General features: G+C 40.8%; 1 protein-coding gene across 2 annotated transcripts in view; it reads left to right on the forward strand.

Moving 5' to 3' along the window:
* Nucleotides 1-315: 315 nt before the first annotated feature.
* Nucleotides 316-22,082, forward strand: part of PDSS2 (decaprenyl diphosphate synthase subunit 2) — a 101,397-nt gene continuing 79,630 nt past the window's right edge. Inside the window, exon 1 of one of the 2 annotated variants that reach the window (XM_032443606.1) lies at nt 316-647. In XM_032443606.1, the coding sequence (XP_032299497.1) occupies nt 412-647 (236 nt within the window). In that variant the 5' untranslated portion in view covers nt 316-411. The remainder of the gene's footprint in view (nt 648-22,082) is intronic. The other variant, XM_015858767.2, reaches the window with a different exon arrangement.

Consider the following 22,082-nt stretch of genomic DNA (forward strand, 5'->3'; position numbering starts at 1 on the left):
CAGCTCCAGCCAAACCCCCTTCCTTAGGGCAATAACTTTTAAACCGCTGGTGTTTGTTCTGAGTCTTATCTCAGGTGCGAGATCAGTGAACCCCTTGTGGTTATCCATGGAAACAGGCAGCACTGTTTTCTCACTATCATTTCAAGAACTTCTGTTTGTTTGTGCTTTCCTGGGCTGCACCTCATTTTTAGTTTTGCGATGGAACTGTGTTCTGCTTGCACCTTATTTATTTATTTATTTCACAGTATCCTTCACTGTAACTCAAGGCGGGGACAAAGCGAGAGGCCGTCTAAACGGGAAGGGAGAGCGGCGCTGCCTCGCTTTACGGCCCGTTTGCGACTCGCAAGATGGCTGCCCCCAGGGCGCTGTAAGGTAGCGCCGTTCCGCCGCCCGGTGCTGAGCCGGGCCGAGATGTGGGGGGCCCTGCTGCGGCTCGGGAGCCGCGGCGGAGGCCGGCGGGGGCTTTCGGGGGGCGGCCCGCCTTCGGCCGCGCCCTGGAGTCAGGTGGTGTCGGAAGCCGAGAAGATCGTGGGGTACCCGACGTCCTTCATGAGCCTGCGGTGCCTGCTGAGCGACGAGCTCAGCAACATCGCCATGCAGGTCCGCAAGCTGGTGGGCACCAAGCACCCGCTGCTCGACACCGCCCGGTGAGCGCCCGCCGCCGTAACGGGGTCGGGCTGGGAGCTCCTCGGGTGGGAGAAGCGGGGCTGGCCTCGATGCACTCGCGGTTTTGGGGTGTGTGTGTTGTGAGGAGACAGTGGGACAGAAGGGGAAAGCGGTCGGCATGAATCGCTGTGGGTAAATACTTGGGCTGAACCCTGTGCTTTGTGGCTTGGATGGATATTATATCACAGGATGGTCTTTTTGAAGTGATGTTCATGTGCTGCTTTGGGCTTGATCCTTTAAGCCTGTAGCTTGTGGGACGCTATCAAGGATGCAGTCAGGCACAGGGACTGAAGAACTGATTCTATTTATTTCTTTAAAATTAAGGAAAAAACTCACTAAACAAAATAACAAACCAGTACTCAGTACTTGTACTTTTGGGTGTGATGTTGTTCAGTTCTAACCTTGAAGGCTGTACTTCAGTAGTGCGTGGGGACAGGACTAGGGGTAATGGGATGAAAGTACAGCATAAGAAGTTCCACATGAATGTGCACAAGAACTTCTTTACAGTGAGGGTGACGGAGCACTGGAACAGGCTGCCCAGGGAGGTGGTGGAGTCTCCTTCTCTGGAGATATTTAAGACCCACCTGGACGCCTACCTGTGTGACGTGGTGTAGGGAGCCTGCTTTGGCAGGGGGGTTGGACTCAATGATCTCTAGAGGTCCCTTCCAACCCCTACAGTTCTGTGACTGAATGCAAAAATGTACACGTTCCATTAAGTACTCAAACACTTGGAAAGATATTTGGTTTTTGTGACCATCTGGAAACTCTGCTTAAAATTGATTAATTAGATTTGTTTCTAAAGTTTCTACTTCCTACTGTGTTTTTGAGGTTGTACATTGTACGTGTTGGCAATCAAATTATGATTGTTTATTGTCATTTCTGAGCAGGGCTAATTTTCTTTAACTTATTTGATAAGTAGAATTTTATTTTCGGGGCTTTTTCATTTGTTTTTTCCTTCATGGAATCATAGAATTATATAATGGTTTGAGTTGGAAGGGACCTCAAAGCCTACCCAGTCCCACCCCCTGCCATGGACAGGGCTGCCACCCTCCAACTCAGCTGCCCAGGCCTCACTCAACCTGGCCTTGAGCACCTACAGGGATGGGGCACCCACAGCTTCTATGGGCTGCTGTGCCAATGCCTCACCCCCCTCTGAGTAAAGTTCCTCTTAACATCCAATCTAAATCTCCCTTCTTTTAGTTTAAAGCTTTCTTCCTTGTCTTGTCGCTATCAGACCATTGAAAGTTGCTCTCCCTCCTGTTTATAAGCTCACTTCTCTTCCTGTCTAAATTCTTTGCTGCTCCTTGAAGTCTTCCTTAGGCTGTAATGGGTTTCTTAAGCTTTGGTAGAAAACCCTTGGTTGTGAGCAGCGTAAGTTCTGACCTGAAACAGCGTAGAGCGTCACTGCTACAGCTCTGAAAACATGCAGTGTAAGTGAAGTGCTGATGAGCGATTTTAACCTTTTGCCATATTTTGGGTCAGCAGGCTGCTGCAGCACATAGCCCAGTGCTGAAAGCCTTAGGGAAGACAGCTTTAAGATAACAGTCCATGTGAGACAGGACATGTGGAGGAGCAGCTGTTGGGGCAGTATATATTTCGCTGATGATCCTATCAATTCCTTTCCCTCGTTGGATGCAGCAGTGGCAGCTCATGGGTTTCGGTGCCTGCCATGAATCAGGCCTGCAGCAGGTGTTCTGGGGTGATGCTCAACCCCCGATGCCTCCAACCCAGACAGCTCCTGGCCAGCAGCCTTAAATCCATGAGCTATTGCTGACTGTGCAGCTGGGGCAGAGTGACGGGTAACTGACCCCTACAACAAGGGTTTTTGGAATTACCGTGTGGTAAGGAAAACTGTCTTTTGATGATTTTTTTTTGTTAAGCTTTGGTTTCCGAAGTCGGCCACATGAAGTGAACATCCTCAGTACTGGCTTTGCCAGACTTGTCAGAAGGAGAGTGCAATGGGAGGGAAGGTTGAATTTCGTTTCAGAAAGGCTAATGTTTAGTGGTTAACAGATCATTGGAGGTTGGGGTATCTGGATTATATTCACAGCTGTGCTTCTGGCACTCTGAGCGGAGAAGTCACTTAATTTTTCATACTTGCTTGTACTTATCTGTAAAATGAATATTGCAGCATCTGTTTTCTAGAGGTGTTACACTTAGTTCACTATAGCCTACGTTGATCACTGTGGTCTTTCAGTGGAAAAAGGTGTATAAACAATATTAATAAAGAATACGTTAAACAAACACTGTCATTAGAATATTCACTTCTAACAGATGCTCTGGTAACAGAACTGAATGCGGACTTCCCCTGGATCTTGGTAGCCTTCTGAGCTACAGGATGGTCCATCAGAGCTTTCATTTTTCTTGCCCCATAATGAAGTGCTTTTAGCAAACTAACATTAGCATTCTTTTGCTCTTCAGGCTTTGTTGAACTAAAGAATTTTTTCCAACAACGAGCATGTGAACTTCTTTTCAGATGGGAAGAAAATAAATCTCCAGTCCTCTCTCTTCGCTTCCCTCGCCTTCCTAGGCCAACATACATCCTTTTTAATACATGAAGGAAACTGTAATTGGCACCACCATCTACTTTTCTCAAATACATAGTGCAAATAACATGTTCTTGATTATTTAATCTCCCCTGAGAAGGATATAGCTTATTGCACATTGTAAACAGTAAACGTTATGGCCAATGCATCACTTTTATAATATCAGTAAATGAAATGGAACGCTTCGTACATGTAAAGTTATTATGGGGCACCATTTAGCTCTAGTCATTTCATCATTAGCGTGCGGGAGGAATGATTATATTTTAGTTCAGTCAGAATTGTTTGTTGGTGACAAATCCTTGTGTAGACTTAGTTACAGTTTTCCTGGATTATTGCGGAAATAAAAAAGCCTGATCAAACAGGATTTGTTCTGCTGCAGCCTGCCATAGGTTGCTCTGTAGCTGTTCTAAGCACTGAGCGTAGCATGCAATCCAGAGCAGCTTGCAGATCACACAGAATCACAGAATCACAGAATGGTAGGGGTTGGAAGGGACCTCCAGAGATCATCGAGTCCAACCTCCCTGCCAAAGCAGGCTCCCTACACCACGTCACACAGGTAGGCGTCCAGGCGGGTCTTGAATATCTCCAGAGAAGGAGACTCCACCACCTCCCTGGGCAGCCTGTTCCAGTGCTCTGATGATCTGCTTTTGGGTTAAAATGTCCGGTAACATTGCATTCCTGATGGTTGTGTTTGTCTATCAGCTTGGAATGGCTCTGTTTGGTGACTCATATCATGTCACTTTAGATGCAGCATTTGTCCTCCTGCGTGGATGGCCGAGTGTCTGCAGCACAGATACAGGGGCTTGTTCCAGCCCTGTGAGGTGGAATTGTTGTGGCTAATTCATATTTTGTCTCACAGAAAGGTGACCTTACAGGTACCCTTATTCATAACTGTGTGTGCTGTGACTGACTGTGAGCAGCTTTGTTGCGACTTCTTCCAAATGTATTCATTTGCTATTTTTTCCCTGGGCTATTAAAACAAAGGTGTCCATGTGCTGGGCTGTGGCTAGCAGGGTAACTGCACACAGCCAGCAGCCATGAGCAGAGACTCTGCTCAGCTGAGGGCTTCTGCTTGTACGTAGTGTTCTGAAGCTCCAACTTGCTTTCCTTCTGTATCTGATTCCTCCTTTTTTTCATTGTATTTATGGACTCCACTGTTATTTTCAGTTAGCCATTAAATGCTGTCTCACCCAGTTAAGGGAAAAGTAAAACACATTTTTCCCTTGTCACATTCATCCTTTATACTTTAGTAAGATGGAACTGGATGAATAAATAAGTGCTGCTTGTTTTTTTTTCCCCCAAAATTCCACTTCTTGTCTCTCTTCTTGCACTTTTTACCAATGCAAGTTTTATTAGTTTTCTCCACCGGTGGCATTACCTTCACATACACAAGTGCTTGTGCCCATTAGTTATTACTGCTCTGTTGAAGAGCTGTCAGTAGGATCGAGAAGATAAGAATTGCATCAGAACCTGTACACTTGTGCTTGAGGTTCACAGTTTGCTTTTAAGGATCTTAACTGTTTTGTTACATTTGATTTAAATTGAACATGCTTTTTGCTGGGTTTGGTGGTGAGAATCTTATTCCTGAAGGTAAAACACATTATTCAATTGAATGTTGACAAGTGTTCCTAAAGCAGAGCTCAGGAAGGTAAAGACAGTCATCCTCATGGCCATGGATTTGCCAGAGATGCTGAGGGAGGCCGAGCTGTTGAAGAAACAGGTTGTTTTCAGCTGAAATAATGCTGAGCTCCTGTTGTTCCATGATGGGATGTTTATGGAAGTGTGTGCTTAAGGATGCAAAGGATGTACTGTGTTGTACAGTACCGGGTTTTGCTGAATGTTTTGCCACCATAAGCAAAGCCTTTATTTTCAAATAAAGGCAATTATGGGTCTTTACATCTTTTTTACATTCAAATACAAATGATTTGTAATGCCTACGAATATGGAATGGCAAGTTTAGTGTGCTGGTGAATGACTGTTATGTCAGTGTTTGCTCTGTGCAGGAAAAGAGTATTGAATAAGTGGGAATATCTTCAAAATCATTCTTTCTGTAACCCAGAAGATGGTTACCAAGTATGCCATTATATAAAGCACAAATGAGAGCTGATGTCATAGAGTAATCAGGATTCACATTTGGATCACTGGAAACAATTTTCACTTAATGAATCTTTTTTTTCAAAGGCTTAGCTTGCCTTTTTTAATGTTAGAGGTGAAAGTACGTTCTCTGGTCTCTTATTCTTTCTGACATCTGTATGTTCTGACATCCAGTACAAAAAAGACAAGTATCTCTTGGAAAGAGTCCAGCGGAGGGCCACTAAGATGGTGAAGGGCCTGAAGCATCTCCCCTGTGAGGAGAGACTTAGGGAACTGGGTCTGTTTGGCCTTGAGAAAAGAAGGCTGAGAGGGGACTTGATCCAGGTTTATAAATACCTGAGGTGTGGGAGCCATAGTGGTGAGGCTGGTCTCTTTTCAGTAGTGCGTGGGGACAGGACTAGGGGTAATGGGATGAAAGTACAGCATAGGAAGTTCTGCACGAATGTGCACAAGAACTTCTTTACAGTGAGGGTGACAGAGCACTGGAACAGGCTGCCCAGGGAGGTGGTGGAGTCTCCTTCTCTGGAGATATTTAAGACCCGCCTGGACGCCTACCTGTGTGACATGGTGTAGGGAGCCTGCTTTGGTAGAGGGGTTGGACTCGATGATCTCTAGAGGTCCCTTCCAACGCCTACAATTCTGTGATTCTGTGATTCTGTTGTAGCTTGCAAGAAGTGTTTTCTCTTACTCAAGAGATTTTCCCTCCACCACATTGTAGTTTTTGATGCCACCTCCCAGTTTGACTCCACTCCTTGTGGCCCCGGGAAGCCCTGTTAAATAAATCTGGCGATCCGTTTCAGAAGTCCAGAGAACCATATGTATAACACTGTGTTGTCTGCAGTACTTTGTATTTTCCTGAATAGATACCAAGTTGGAAAAGCACAAATACAAGCAAGTATCTGGATGTTTCCATACTGATGCCACTGCTTTCTCCTGGGGCTGGAAGACCATTGTTTTAAATTATTAATAACCTTCTTTTACCCCACTTCTGACTCTCTTAGTTTCCCTCAGGGTAGGCAGACTGTCTACAGCACTTGCCCTAAAGGAACTACCGCAGGAGACAAACCTGACAGACTATAAAGGAACACCATGAATTTAAAAATTGGAACTATTTCAGAATTTGTTTAAATTCTGTAGCGGATGCTTTGCTGTCCTTGAATTGTCCCTGCTGGTTCTGTAGCATTGACAATCACTTTTGCTTAATTTTTCTTCTCCCTTCTTGTTTAGTGAAAGATTCATGTAATGGAAGAATTGATCATATAGGAAAACTGGTGTGACTCATTATGCGTGAGCTTTCATCAGAAATGTGCTGTGAACCATCTAGATTGTACTTATAATGATATGGAGGGGCTTAGAAGTTTGACTCTAAACCTGACTTAACTAAGAAGTGCCAGGAATGGGTCAGCCTGCTGGAGGTTCCTCAGGTGAGCTGCAGTCGTTTTTCTTTAATCCCCAGCTATTTCTATCAAGAAGCACCAGGTTGTTCCACCTCTTGCTTTCATCCTTGTTTATTTTCACTAAAATTACAAGAGATGGATATTTGCTTTTTGCCTTCGTTCTCCTCCATTTCACTTTTTCAGTTGCTTCTTTTCTCCTTTTCTATCCTGCAGATAAATAAGCACAGGTCTAAAATTAATGCTGTTTCTTGATAGACCACGTGTACAGTAAATGTCAAGTTCATTTTCTTCCTCTTTTCTTCATTCGTAGCTAAGGAAGGAAGTCATACCTAGGTACTTCTGGTTCAGCTGTATTCTCTAGTTAAAAACAAATGTGCATAGTTTTCATTTCAAATTTTCTTCAGACATGCTTTGTTTTGGGAGAACTTTTCTTCAACATTAATTCCTGTTGATAATTAGTTATAGTGCTATTGTGATAGATGCCACTGAGTATACATAACATTCATTCATTTTGTAGAATTTGATGTCATAAGAAAAGAAAACTATATCAACAACTTCAATTATGCTTTTCCTGGGTGTTCACGCTCATGCTACAAACCCGATGGAATGAGAGCTATCTCTTTTCTTTAACTGTTCAGGACATCCCACAAAATAAGTGTAACCAAGGGATTATTACATCTGTATGTTGTATACTGGTCCATGAGTTGTCTTCAACGTTGCACTAAGAAAAAAGAACAACCTCAAAGCCAACAACTTCCTTTCCGTCACAAGGGAGGTCTGGGTTGACAACAGCACGTGCTTGTGTAAAGCCATCCTACAAGTGTGTTGTCCTCATTAAGGCAGTCTGAGGCTAATGGCCCGTGCCAGTGTGTCTGGTTGTCATCTGAATGATTAGCCCGTAGCAGAAGAACTGTCATTAGTTGATTTGGTAAGATTGATTTTAATCAAACTTAACAGATGGTTCAAGTTGTCAAAAGCTAAGTGGAATCTACTACTTATTGGGTCAAGTACACAAGACAGAGCTTTGTGATCGTATGTGGAAAGTCATCTCTATTTCAAGCATGTAAAAAATAGTTGTGCTAGAGAGTATGTGTTTGCTAGAGACTGTTTTTGTCCAAAGATGCATCGAGTTCCCAGTTAAATTACTGGTGAGTTTTGAGACTGAGTATGGCATAGTGACCGTGTTTTCACATTATGAAAATTCATATATTTTCATAGACCTCAAAGTAAAAGTACCTGCAATATATCAGTGTTGTTTGCATGTGTATGTGTTATAAAGGGGAGATTTTTGTCTCTCCTGTCTCTGACTCCCAACTACTTTTGATTTAATGTGGTTTGTTTGAAGATACACTGTGTGCATATTTCACAATAATTACAGTGATGTTAATGCTATATTATAAAGCTCGTATTTGGATTGTGCTTTTGGAAATAGACTTCTGAATGTGAATCTCACTGGTTCGATGTCTTTGAATAATTAAAAATGGATCTACAGGAAAAAGAAACATTTTTCCCAAGCCTTTGTTGTCCTGTGGATGTGAAGCTGAAATATAAAAGTACAAGAGATCAGTTCAGCATATCTGTTATTGATCCCTGGTTCCTGGAGCCAGAAATAGGGTGTGCACCCCATGTTCCATTGCTCACAGGAAGATCTTGGCACTTTCTGAGTATCTGTAAGTTTAGATAGTATGGGAGGTTGTTGATAGGCTTTGCAAGAAATCAGATCTCATGTATTAGTAGGAGTAATAGATGAAAAGACTGCTTTCAGAAATAAGGTTCTGAGGACCTGAGGAAGCTGGAAATGCAGAGGCCCGCAAGGTGGTTGTGGGGAAGCCCTTGTTCTAATACATATTTATTCAAGGAACGGAACACATTGAAGGAGTTTCTAATATTGGAATTTACAGTATATTTTATGTATCTTTTGTCCATAATATAACTTCATAAAACTGAATCAAATTATCTTGCCAGCAGGAAAGTAGGAAATGAATCCATGTAATGACTGTAATGTGTCATAGCAACCAAGTTTTAAAATAGTCAAATTCCAAAATAAGGTTATAAAAATGACATCAGAGGAAAAAAAGAGCATTCTATGTTATGTTATAGCAACAGGAACGTAGGCTTATTTTTTGTTTGTGAATCACTTGGGATCATATTGCTGCTTGAGGATTTTTTTTTTCTTTCATTTTTCTTTTCTTTTTAGGGGAAGATTATGTCCTAACACAATGTGTATTCATGGGGAGAACATATTTTGGCAGTCCTTGTTTCTGTCACACTTCAGAAGAGCTGAAGTTTTGTTAGGTTTTGCTCTTTCAAAATTTCTCTCAAATAAAAATATTTGCTGAATATTCATCTCCTCATTCTCTTTTCTATGTTTAAGTCTTTAGGAGTTCCCTTGAATCTTTTGGTCCTCTCGCCTTGTCGGAGAATGATTGAGTTTCACTAGCAGAATGTTACGAACGAAAATTTGAGAGGTATATATGGCTATTAAGAACTGAAAATGTATTACAATGTATTACAGCCCAAAGCTGGGGGGTCTTCACAGCTAGAAGCCCACTCCCTCCCTCTTATGCTTTAAATGCTGGCAACTTGCTTGCCAGAAATACCAGGTTTGGGTTAACGTATTGTCCCAGGGTGATAGCACTGCTTTGGATTACCTTGGTGTGCATGTAGGCATTAAATATTGAAAGCTGTTTTCATATTCTCCAGTGGTGAAGCTCTGTATAAACAAGTCTTATTTACTGAACAGTTTTGGAAGTGTGTACACACTGGTATGCCTTAGGAAATCTACTGTTTAAGCCTTTGTGGACCTGATTTTCTCTGGCCATGATAAATGGAGTGGTAGACCAGGAACTGTATCAGTGTTACTGCAAGGAATAAGTAGTGAGCATTGAGATTTAAGAAATTTAGTGTGAGTTCAGTAATAATTTAAATGCTTACCAACTGCTGTCACCAGACCTCATTAAACGTTTCTCATTTTGTTTTTCAAAGGAATTTGAAAGCAAAAGTCTTATGCTGTATGAAACAGTATCTTTTATGCTTGAAAGATTTGTAAGCCAGGTATGAAATCTGGAGACAAACAAATGTAAGTCCTTCTTACACATATAATTATTAGAGAAGCAAGAAAATGCATTGAAGAGGAGAGAGATATCTGTGAGTACTTCAAACCTACATGGAATGAATGTTGCTGCACTATATGGAATGTAATGCAGGTGTTTAAAACCTGCAGCTAGTGCTGCTACTTACTGAAAGGGTGCAGTTGTACACTTCACATTTAACAAGAAACCAAAACCCCACAGCCTTTGGGAAGTGATGATGTGCAAGTAGCAGTTTTCCATTTTCAGACTTTTCTGCTTCCAAAAGTGTATTGTTAAGAGAGCAGAGGAGAAAACCTTGTATATATTTAACCCTTGTCTCATTATGCACATTTTGGAGATGGTTTTACAACTTCATATCAAGAATGGGAGATGTTTTCTTTCTTCACTGAGGGCTAAATAAACCATTTAGAGCTGGATTAGCTGTAGAAAGAGGGCTAGAGAAAGCAAGAGAAGTAGCTTTCCTCTAGCTCTAAATTCTCTGTGATTTTCATTAATTCACAAACCGTTTATTTTTACTATGGAGACACAAAGTGCAGAGCCCTGCAGTCTGGTTATGGCAAATGGAAGGATTACTGTGCTTAGCAGGTTGTGATTCTGTACCTGATGGCTTCAAGTTAGAAATCTGTGTTATCTCAAAATGTCATCATTTGTTGATGCGAATAATTCTACATTCTTCCCTCCCTTATGAACGTTGAATGATTCTTTCACAAGAAATTAGGTTATTTTAATTAATTACTTGGGATTTTAAATCTTTGAATTAAGTTACAGGTGAGCTCAGCTCTTCCCTGAGGAGCTTTTACTATGTTAGCAGTGGAAAAGGATAATTCTTACTGCATAATTCTCTCTAATGGGCTGTTGTGTGTTGCTCAGTTGAACGAGACTGCTGCTTTGCTTTTGATTTCTGGTTTGTGTCCAGCTTTTCAGGGAACAACTTGAATGGTAGAAGATATCACCAGAAACATATTTTCCTTTTCATTGTAAAAGAGAAGAGTGAGACCCATTGATATCTGTTGCTTTGGGAAATTATTAGAGATTGCAGAAATACAATGTGAAACTAAATGAGGTACTGGTAACCAAATATATGAAGTCTTCATAGAAGATGGACAAAATATAGGGACAGGTTTATTGGTGTTAATTTCCTATCCTTATTTCAGGAAATATTCCCCTTGCTTTTAAACTATTTCTCTTATGTGTTTATAACTATATACAATCATAAAATGGTAACTTTATCTGTTACTTGTGGGCTGTGGGGACTGAAGCGATGCTTATTTTCCTGTTCTGGAGTATGATTACTTGTTGAAGATGTGACAAATTTAGGTCATATTTGGCACGCGTTTAAATTTAGCCTGAGACTGATTTATGAAAAAGAGGTAACAAACCTAAATTATATTTTCCCTTGTGTGAGTATTGCAGCCAAACTGCAATTCATTTTGTACTATGTTATGTTGCGATAAAAGATACACGCATGAAATAAAGTAGGGTAAAGAGTTCAGTCATTAAACCTTTTTCTTTTCTTTTAAGTTAGCTTTCATCGCTGCACCTTCGGTTATGTTAATTACTTCAAAGAATTATCTTAGAGGCTAGTTGAAGAGCAGAATCAAAGAGGAAAGGAAATAGCCTTAAGCAGAATCTTTTTTTTTTTTTCTTTCATGAGAACATTCTTACAGTAACTTGTAGGATAGAGGTCACTAAAAGAGCCCCTTTTAAAATTCACTGCTTCACACCTTTTGTTTTCTTTTTTAGTATCTTGATATTTTTCTTTTTTTAATATTCCAGAATACTATACGGCCATGCCTGCAGCTAATGTTAAAGAGCAAAGTGCTTGTCCTAAACTTATGACCCATCCAACATGGCCTTGAGCGCCTTCAGGGATGGGGCACCCGTAGGCCTTTTAACGTGCTGGAAGGCTGCAGTGGGGTCTCCCCAGAGACCTTTATTCCAGGCTGAACAAGCCCAGCTCCCTCAACCTTTCTTCATAGAAGAGATGATTCAGCTTTGTGATCACCTGTGTGTCCCTCCTCTGGTCCTGCTCCAACTGCTCCACATCCTTCTTGTACTGGGTGCTGCATGTAGTAGCTGGGTGTAGTATTAAGATGGAGCCTCGTGAGGACAGAGTAGAGGGGGGCAGTGACCTCCCTTGCCCTTCTGCCTCCTCTTTTGATGCAGCCCAGGCTATATTTGGCCATATATCAAGCTTTTCTCCACTGGAACTCCCAAGTCCTCTTCCATAGGGCTGCTCTTGACCCATTCTCTGCCCAACTGATGTTTGTGCTTAGGATTGCCCTTTACCAGGGGCAGGACCTTATGCTTAGCGACGTTAAGCTGCATGGAGTTCATGTGTTATTGCATGATTGCATTTTGTAAGATTTGTGGGATATATTTTTATTATTATTTTTAAATGTGTTTGTGTAGATGAAAACCTTAGGAAACAAGTAGTTGAAAGGCTTTTTTTTTTCTTTTTTTTTTTTGCCGGTGTATAGGAGAGTGTTTCATTCAGATAGTACTTGAAGTTAACTCGGAAAACACTCCATGTTTTACTGCAGATGATGTGAGATTGATTTTCTTGTTATGAATTTAACATAGCTGTAAGTTACTGCTGTTAAAATATGGCAATAATTTGTGATGTTGAATAGCCAGAACAGTATTTACAGAAAATATTGCAATCCGTGATACTAACTAAATGAAAGTGTGTTGATTTAGACTAGATATTAGGAAGAGATTGTCTACTCTGATGGTAGTGAGACACTGGAATGGGATGCCCAGTGAGGTTGTGGATGCCCCTTCCCTGGAAGCATTCGAGGCCAGACTGGTTGGGGCTCTGAGCAACCTGGTTTAGAGGGGGGATGTGTTTCAGCCTATAGCAGGGGGTTTGGAACTACATGATCTTAAAAATCCCTTCCAACCCAAACCATTCTGTAATTCATTGCTTATTTTATATTAAAAGGTTATCTGAAACCTGACTTATTTATTTTTGCTTCATGCACAGCTAGTCCTGACACATTTTAAGACTAAGGCAGAAAGTATCTCCGAGTAACAATATTCAGTGCTATTTTAAGTATGTATGCCCTAGTGATGATTTTTAAAGCACAAAATAATGATGACATACCATGCAGAGGTCTTGCTTGCCTGAGGCTAGTGGTCTGAATGCGCTAGGTGCAGACACTTCTGTTTGCTGATGAAAGTGTTGAAAAGAAGCAGGATTTCACTGCTTCCTTTCGTTTTGTTTTGTGAATGTCGTCTTATTTTTTTCTTTTTAGGTTGCTTTTAATTAAGCTGCAGTCAATTAACATCTGAAATCTTTTGAAGAATGTGAAGAGAGGTATAAGTACTTCTGGGAAGGAGGTTTGAAGCTTAGTTTTGGCAAAACTAAGGTTCAGTTGATTACCTGGTAGTGGCAAGAAGAAGGGCAGGCATTTTGGGTGATGTGTGCCAAGCCAGGGGCAAGGTAGCTTTTCAGGGAAAGGAATGAGGATCCTGACAGACTTCCTAGCAAGTAGGGCAGAGAAGTGTTGCCAGTAAATTATTAGAGAAACACCTAATGAGACAGAAAGAAGTCAAGAAGGCTAAGAAAAAGTATGGGAAGTACATTATAGCGGTCAGGTTAAGGAGGAGGCAGCTGGAGCGTGTGCGCTCAGGGATCATCATGGGAAGGTTGTCTGAGATATGTACAAAACAGTTCCGGTTTGCATCCAAGGCATCCCAGTGCTTTCCAGATGTTTTTGTTTGCGTAGTGCTGCTAAAAGTGAACTACTGTGTTATGCCCTTTTCATCACTTAAAATTGAAAGCAATGGAAAGATACAGTTCAGCAGACTAACAGCTCCCCTTATGGACAGCAGTACATGAACTTTATTTATCGTGCATTGCGTGTCTGTATTGTTCATATGCAGTCTGGCAGCCTTTTTCAGCCTCGGTGTGTACCTGTCATGTAGAAATAGAAATATTTAGCATTTTTCATTCTAATCTTCAGAGAAGATCATGATATGCAGAGGAATGTATTGTGACTTTTCTTAATTGAAAAGGTGTGTGAATAATACTCTGGAAGAACTGTAAGGAAGAACAATCTTTGCTAATTAGAACTTTGACATAATGCAGGAGTAACGAAGTTTGAGAACACAAGTGACAAAGCATTGCCTTATTGCTAACGCATTTGGATGCTGAAGAGTAGGAAATGCTTTCCTATTCAGCTGGGACTTACAAATATTAAGTATAAGAGCTCTCAATTATGTAGTGAAGTAACTTCAATTTTAGTTTCATGATCTGCTGAAGGATTTATTACCATCTGAAGTCTTGTATGAATGTGAATAGCTCTTGCAATGTGAATCTGTGCAGTTGTCGTGGGTCAAGGTATTACAACTCTGAAGTTTGTCCTTTATCCAGGTACAGTAGACTCTGAAAAGTTTATTCTTATTGCCTTAGTCATTGCATTCTTGCTTCTCTACCTTTTGGTTTAAAAGATTTGTATAGCGGGAAAAAAAGGAAGTGTAACAGACTGGAAGTGTGCAAAAAAATCCCTAAGAAATGAGAATCTCCTTCTTCTGGTGGACAAATAAAAGCTGCATTGAAAATGAGGACTATTGTAGAAAATGAGGCTTGGCTGTATTTGAATACTTTGTCACAAACTGTAAACCTATACAGTCACTGAGTTCAGAAATCAATGAAACTATATCTTTTTTTCTCCTTTTCTCAGTTTAGTGTCCAGAGCATTTGTTCAGCATAGGATTAATACCTAAGGTATAGTTCTTTTTGCTGTGTTATTGCTATTTGAGTTTTAATTGCCTGTTTTGGGAAGGAAGGTTTTATGAGTTAAGGGAACTTTGCATCCATAAGAAAATAAGAAATGTGAACTTTGAGATATTTGACTTGGTAACTATTCAGGGAAAACTACTTGCAGATAAAGTGGTTTTGTGATTGTAATTGAAAATCGTCTTTCTGTATTTACAGAATAGTTTAGTTTAGAAAGCACGGAAATCTTTTTGCCTTGCTTGGCTGCTAAGTGATGCAGTTAGGAGAACTTTAACAAGTGGCCTGAGGCAGTTGCGTTGAGTGGAAGAAGTGCTTGAAAGGAAGCAGAATTGGCTGGAGGGGCCTTGGACTGTGGTTTCAGGAGCAGCTGAGCGGGTCTGAGGGCTATTGCAGCTGGAAGCAGGTGTGGCACGCTCTGCCTGCCCTTGCTGTGCAGGTTTACCACTCCCATGGTTTTGGCGCTTTTCTGGTCTTTCTGTGAACTGACCTAATTTGTTAATTTGGGGAAAAAAAGAAAAGCAGGTGGCTTCTTTCAGTTTGGGTTCGTTTTCTCTTGGGCTGATCTGGTTCACTGGTGGAAGCAGCACAACGTTCATTCTCTTGCAGTGCTTGTTAAGTCCTTCAGCAAGGTTCTGCTGTTGTGAAGTTGCTGCTTCTGTTTTTGTTAGCAGTCTTTATGGATGCTCTTGCCTCTGGTGTCTGAAGTAGCAGATGAGCTTCTGAACTCTGGCACATCTGGTTGTGTACCAATTCCTCCTTTAGTTGAAACAACAACAACCAAAAGTTTAACAATTCTCAGTTTCTCTTCTTGATTCCAAAGTACGGAAGGATGACCTTGAATATTGTAGGTGTCTTTTACTGCTGCTCCTAAAGTTAGTCTCATTACTTAGCTTAGTTCTACTAACCAACAACAAAGAGTAGTATCAAGGCATGAACTCAGGGGCATATCTAGATTTTTCTATTTACACTTTCACTGCTGGATCTGTGTAGTAGTGATACTGAGCACAACTGTTGTCATTCATTGTTCCCATCTACCAGGAGTGAGCCTTCTCTATTTCATGATAATTTCATTTTAATACAGAATACAGTGTAGGAAAGATTGTTTGTGTCTAGCCTTCTGAGGTGAGTAGGTGTCAAATACGCTTTGAATATTTTAACTACTAGTTTTGCCTGAATGATAAAAAAAAAGGTCTCTTTCCCTCTTAAGGATATCCAAGGTCATGCCCAGGTACCTTTATGCATTTTCTGAAGTCTAATTTGCCTTAGGAAGTAACTGCATTGCTGTGTTATTTTCTAAAAACCTTCTCGGAAGAAATCGCAGATAAGCTGAGATGAGAATGGCTGCCCTCCCTCATAGGGTAAGTGGGAGGCTTAAAATCTTCCAGCTGTTTGTCAGATATTTAACTCTGCTCTGAAACTGCTTTACCATCTGTCTAGCTGAAAAAGGTACACTGAGCAAGAAGAAAAGCGTGTTTCCAATTCAGATGAGTCTACTGCATCCTGAGAGATAATCAAGTCACAGATGATTATAGGAGCAGTGAATTTTAAATTTTATAGCAATAGCTTTGTAAAAGACATAGAAAGCTGAAGCTTGAAAGGATTCAGCTTCTGGTTACCTCAAAGGAGCAGCATCATTGCATCCTGAATTTAATGTTTCTGACCGCTACATTAATTTATTGTTCCTCAGCCTTGCTTGTAGGTAATTGGTGTTTTCTCTTGTGTAAAATGCATCGTTTTCCTGAAATCAACAATACATGCCACTTATTATTTCTTGTTAGATACTAAATGCCTTGAATTTGATGAATAGAAATTTATAAAACTTATGAAGAGATCTGAAAAGCGTGGCAGGAGGACAGGGCAAATTTCATCAATTAGAAACAATCAAGCAGTTTAAATGATGAAATGACTGAAAATTAAAAAAACCTCCGACACGAAAAATATGAAGAAAAATATATAATCCACTATTGCCACCTGCAGGATATGATTGGAACAGACTGGGGACATTGAGGAACAGGAATTTGAATGGCAGTTTACAGTGACTGATAAAGAAAGAAGAAAGTGTCACCTCCGAGAAAACCCGAAGAAACAAACTTCAGAGCCTTTATGTCAACTCATTTTCAGTTTGTGGGTTTGCTGGGTAGGATGTACACCAGCTCACAAAGTTTCTGCACATATCTTGTTTTCTACTTCTGCAATAGAAGGTGGTTGCTTCTTTAGGTTTCTTGAGAGAAATATCAGTTATCATATTGGGATAAGTAGCCCTTTGGCTCTGCTTCCTGCTAGAAAGTTGTGTTCTCTGACAGAAGTAACAGATCTTACATATTTTCCTAACATTCTTCCCATCATGATTCCTGTAAAGGCATCTCTTGGAAATAATGAATTAAATTGCCTGCTAAGTCTATTTTTTGTGACATTAGAAAAGAATTACCACAGACCAGTAGGGAAGCGGAGCACAGATACAAGTTGCTAGCAGTAGGCAAATGATGTCTATGTGAAGGGTTAATAGCCAAAAGCTGTGGTTTTAGAAGGGGTGGGAAGAGTGGGGGAGGGCGTAAGCCTTGTTTTGTGTGGGCTCAGCTGCAGTGGCTGTGAGTTGAACCTGACCTGTCTTTCCATGTTGACTTCTTACAGAAGTGCAGGTTCAGGTATAGGTCCTTAATCTTCAGAGACAGTGTTCAGGATGAATGAAAAACTGCAGGAAGATCCAAAGGGAAACTGAAAGTCCTGCTTGGCAGAACTTTTTATGCAACCAATTTGTTACCAAAGTAATTCCCCCCCGGGACTAGGGATCTCTTCAACCTGCGTTGGGTAGTTTCCTGATGGGTGTCTGCTGTAGACAGCAAGTTGGTGGTGTAAATCATTGGAGCATCTTGACTTGACTTGGGATCCATATCTCATGCTTGTGAGCTTACAGGTCTGTTAGGAGTTAATTTTTACTATGTCAATGTATATCTGAGGCTATGTGTTGCTCTTAATAAATGAGTGTAGAGAAATGAATGTTTCAAAAAGCATCCTATGCTGTGTTACTAGAGTAAGTTTGTTGGATTTCTTTTCCGAGGAGGTGTGCAAAATGGAGGTGAGTGATGCATGCCAGCAGTGCCTCAGGATTACGGACATTCCTACTTCAGCTAAAACTATATGAATACATAAAACTCACCAGTCACTTATTTGAAGGAGCCCTTGAATCAGTGTAGGGATGTGGATGTGGGGAGAAAAGATTCTGGAGTGAGATCAGCTTTGTTGCTGCAGAATTTGCCATGTAATGATGGTGTCAGATGTACAATTGATCCTGTACTTTCATCTTGTTATGTCCTGAATCGAGAGATTCTTTTAATCCCAGGAAATCTGTCCCAAATACATACAGTACCCCAGAAAGGATGCCAAGGCATCACTAACAGAAATTGGCTTAGTAAAGTAGCTTCAGTATCGAGCATTATCTTTACTCATGAAGCTGTTCTGATCTTGTGAAAGCAAGAGAGAAGCACCCAGTTCCTCACTGTTAGAGGACCATGCAAGTAAGCTCCCCCTCCCCCCTGAAATACTGTAGTATTTGTGCACGTGGTTGAAAGACTGTGCTTCTCTGGCTGAGTTAACCTGGTCTTATCTTTCAGGATTGTAAGAAGTTTGCAGTTTCTGAACCATTTCTTCCACCAGACCTGACAAAAAGCAAAATTTCGAGGCAAATTATAGTTCCCATGAGGTCTTGGAGGAAAGAAAACAAATAGAAAACCTTAGCTGCAATTTAAGTACACAGTTTTTGTGAAAGTGCACATTAAACGGGTCAGCTCCTCGCTTTGAGCTCTGGGAATCCTGTCTTTTTACTCTGTCCTTTTTGATGAAAAATAAAACATGAAAGTGAACCTCAAATGTAGATCAGACATTATGAAAAAGCAAAGTATGGAAATGATGCGGATAGTAAATGAATAAATGATGGGAAGGTTGCCATTGGGCACTTACTCATTCTGCAGATTTGAAAGGCAAGTATCTGCTCATAAGGGAGTACCTCAATTGAGATGTTGGGATACAGAAGGATTTCTTTCGACAGTAGTACTTTTAACCTGTAGGATACTGGTTTTCTTTGTTTTTTGTGTTATTTTGGTTACGTCTTAGGGTAGAATATTATTAGTGTTAAGAAAGCATTTGGAGGTAAATTCTCAAATAGTAGTTTGTAGTACGTGACATCAATTTTTCATTCAAAAAAACCCTGACCATTAGTATCTTTTTAAATCTCAAATAAACCAGCACTTGTTTGCTGTTTGCTCGTAAGTAGGAGTCATAAGCAGGAGCTCAGCAGAGCAGTTTGGACAGGGCAGAAGATGTTTCACTGTGGATGCTAAAAGAAGTGTTGTGCGCCCTTGTTTAGCCCAGCTTACATGGATGTAACTTCCTCTCAGTGACTGATTTCCAAGGGGCTGTGGTAACGAATAATTCACCCACAAGTTCTTGCAAAGAACATAGGTGCGCTTTTGGTCCAAGTTCTGCTCTAATTTGGGATTTGAATGATTTTCTTCACAAAGAATTTGTCTCTGAATGCAGGCACGGAAAAGGGAAGGTTACCATTAGCATGAAAGAGTAAAAGCAGATGCCAAAGTTGATCCTCGATTAGAAGAGATTTCCTCTCGGTTTTAAGTCCCTCACAATGGCACTGTGGGGAACGTTTTCAGCGCAGTGCGGCCCTGTAACAAAGAGTTGCTGCTAACAAAGGGAGCTGCTTCGCCAAATCCTCCCGCATGGCGCTGAATGGCTGTCACATCGCGGCACTTATTAAGCTATGAACCTACCGGCGCCCAGCAAAGGCAACACTTGAAGCAGCTCTCAGGATAGTGTTTTTATGGATGTTGGGAACTTTGATATTAGCAGGGCACCGAGTTTGGCTTAAAATGTATGTGTGAATTTTTTACTTTCTAGGACCCTTTATATGTGAGAATTGAATATTCAGCCCTTTGTGTGTGAGCGATGAAGTTATTTGGATCAATAATTAGTATTTTTAAGTTGACCATCCAGTTATGATAATTTCTTGTTCTGCACTGTGCTTGGATTTCAGAGATTGAGGCAACATTAAAAAAGTCCATCCAATTGAGTGTTTATGTCCGTGCACCCCTGTGTCTCAGAGCTGTGACCTGGTGGTAGGATGTTTTACTGCAGTACTGGGAAGAGTCAATATCCATATGAAGTCAAGTGCCGTATGGAGAGGACTCGTAGAATCATAGTCACAAGGTTGGAAAGGACCCACAAGATCACCTAGTCCAACTGTCCTCCCATTACCCTTGCTACCACAGGTCACTAAACCGTATCTCGTAGCTGCTCATCCAGACACCTCTTGAACACTGACAGGGATGGCAGCTCCACCACCTCCCTGTGCAGCCATTCCAGTGCCTGACCACTCTCTGAGAAAAGAAGTTTTTCCTTATCTCTAAATTCGATTCGATTCTAGTAGAAGACCTTTGCTCTTTCCTCTCCATTTTCTTTTATACAGTCCACTACTAACCAGTTAGCTCTCACAAAATTAATGTTGCTGTTCATTTGGGTGTAGGTTGTAAGAATACCACTTATTACTTACTTATTATATCAATTAAGTGATAATAGAAACTTACAAAAACGTTGTCATGTTTCTATTCCGTTTATAAAAGGGATTAAAAATCCTACCAGAGAAGAGTTGGCTAAATATTAAACACAGACCTGCAGTAGCCCTTACAATGAAAATTCTGTATATTCCTTTCTTGGCTTTGTGGCTCATCCAGTTGCGCATCGGTGACTTCCCCCTTCTCCTCCCCCCCCAGTGCTGTATTGTCAGGCTCAGTCTTTTGTGTTGCTAGTGGTAGCGTGCTGCAACTGTATCTCAACACTGATCTTTAAAAGATACTTGTTTATAATGGATGTGCAGTCAGGTCACTGCTCATAAAATGAGCTGTAAACACTGAATAATGTGTATTCACCTAGCCCAAAGCAAATGCAAAATAATGCAATGTAGCTTGACCTTTTCTCATGGCAGGTTAACCTGAGTCTAATTATCTCGGATTTGCCTCGGGCTAGGAGTGGACAGGAATCACAGCTTGGCTGAGTAGTAACTGTTTAACTCTTCCTAACTTGCTTTTGTGTTTACATTCTATGCTGCTAGGGGTGAGGCGAGGAATTTGGGGCAGAACAAAGAGGGACAAACCAAAAGTGCTTGTAGCAGCGGTTCCAGGAGCTTGCTGAAGTGTTGACTGAAGTTCGGGTCCCTGCCTGGTGGGTGTTGTGGTAGATGTTTTGGTAGTTTACAATCCAGAGAGCATAAGGACCAATCCTCTAAACTACAGCAGCACTCTTATATGTATTATTGTATTATCATTATATTATTTATATATATATAATTTTCCCTTTTTGTCATAGTTCACAAAATGCAGCAGAATTGTAAACGTGCAGTGTTGAAATTTATACAAATGTCGAAAGCAAACTTCTTCAATGTAATTCGAAGTGGAGAGAGTTGCAGTAGTGGAGGAGATGCATTTTAAGTATCACATTTATATCATTAAGTTTGTGTCATTTTTATTGACGGTTATGAAGGTAGTTTTACTTCCAAGATGTATTTTCACCTCAGTCTCCAAATGTGACATCTGAACCATCTCTTGTGCTCCAATAAATTCCATTTTTTTGTATCTTGCTTTGAAAATACCCTACGTGGTGTTAATGAGGGAAGCTATTGGCTGTGTGCTGGCTGAGCTGGTGCATTGCCACTGCAGCTATCAGAACTTTCCCTCCCAAAACACCAGCGGTGTTTGTTGGTTTTGAATGTCAAATACTTCCATTACTCTTTGTGAGGTCACTGGAGCTTGAGATAGCAGTTGAAAAATGTATAGCTTTTACTATTGAGACACTGCCAGAGTTTGATGCAAATTTTTGTAGTTTGTGTCAGCAGTATCATAGAATCAAGAATTGCTTAGGTTGGAAAAGACCTTTAAGATCATCAAGTCCGACCACAACCTAACCATAGTACCCTAACAACCCTTTGCTAAAACCGTATAGTATAACCCCAGTATAGTATAATCAGAAACCCCAGAAACTTCGCCACCTCACTGCAATTAATGTGTAAGGTAACGAAACTGAGAAAGGTACTGCTAAGTTCTGGATTTGTGAAGTGCTGTATAGCTCAGCATGGCATTCTGTTTTGCAGGAGAGATATAAATACAAAAGTCACTGTGTAAAGCTTTAAAAACCCACACTTAGAAACGAACTATGTTTGTGATGGTATGTGCCAGGTATTCTCCATGTGTTTATGCCTTTATTTTGAATGTAGTTTAAAATCTCAAATGCTCAGTCTGGCTTTTGTAGCTAGAAAGAAATATACCAAACAAGCAGCTTTCAAAAGGGAATGGATTTATGCCATAGCTTTTAACGTGGCCATAGCAAAATGAGAAGTGAGATGGGGAAATCTTGACTAGTGAATTGCACTGCTAACTAACTATGTTAGCAGCTTTGCCATAAGGCATTTGGAAATGTTGTGTTTCTCGAGATGTACAAGTCTTTTTGTGACAGGATATGAACAATTTATTGCTACACTTAC

This window comes from Coturnix japonica, chromosome 3 (genome assembly GCF_001577835.2).
Source record: "Coturnix japonica isolate 7356 chromosome 3, Coturnix japonica 2.1, whole genome shotgun sequence".
Lineage (NCBI taxonomy): Eukaryota > Metazoa > Chordata > Aves > Galliformes > Phasianidae > Coturnix > Coturnix japonica.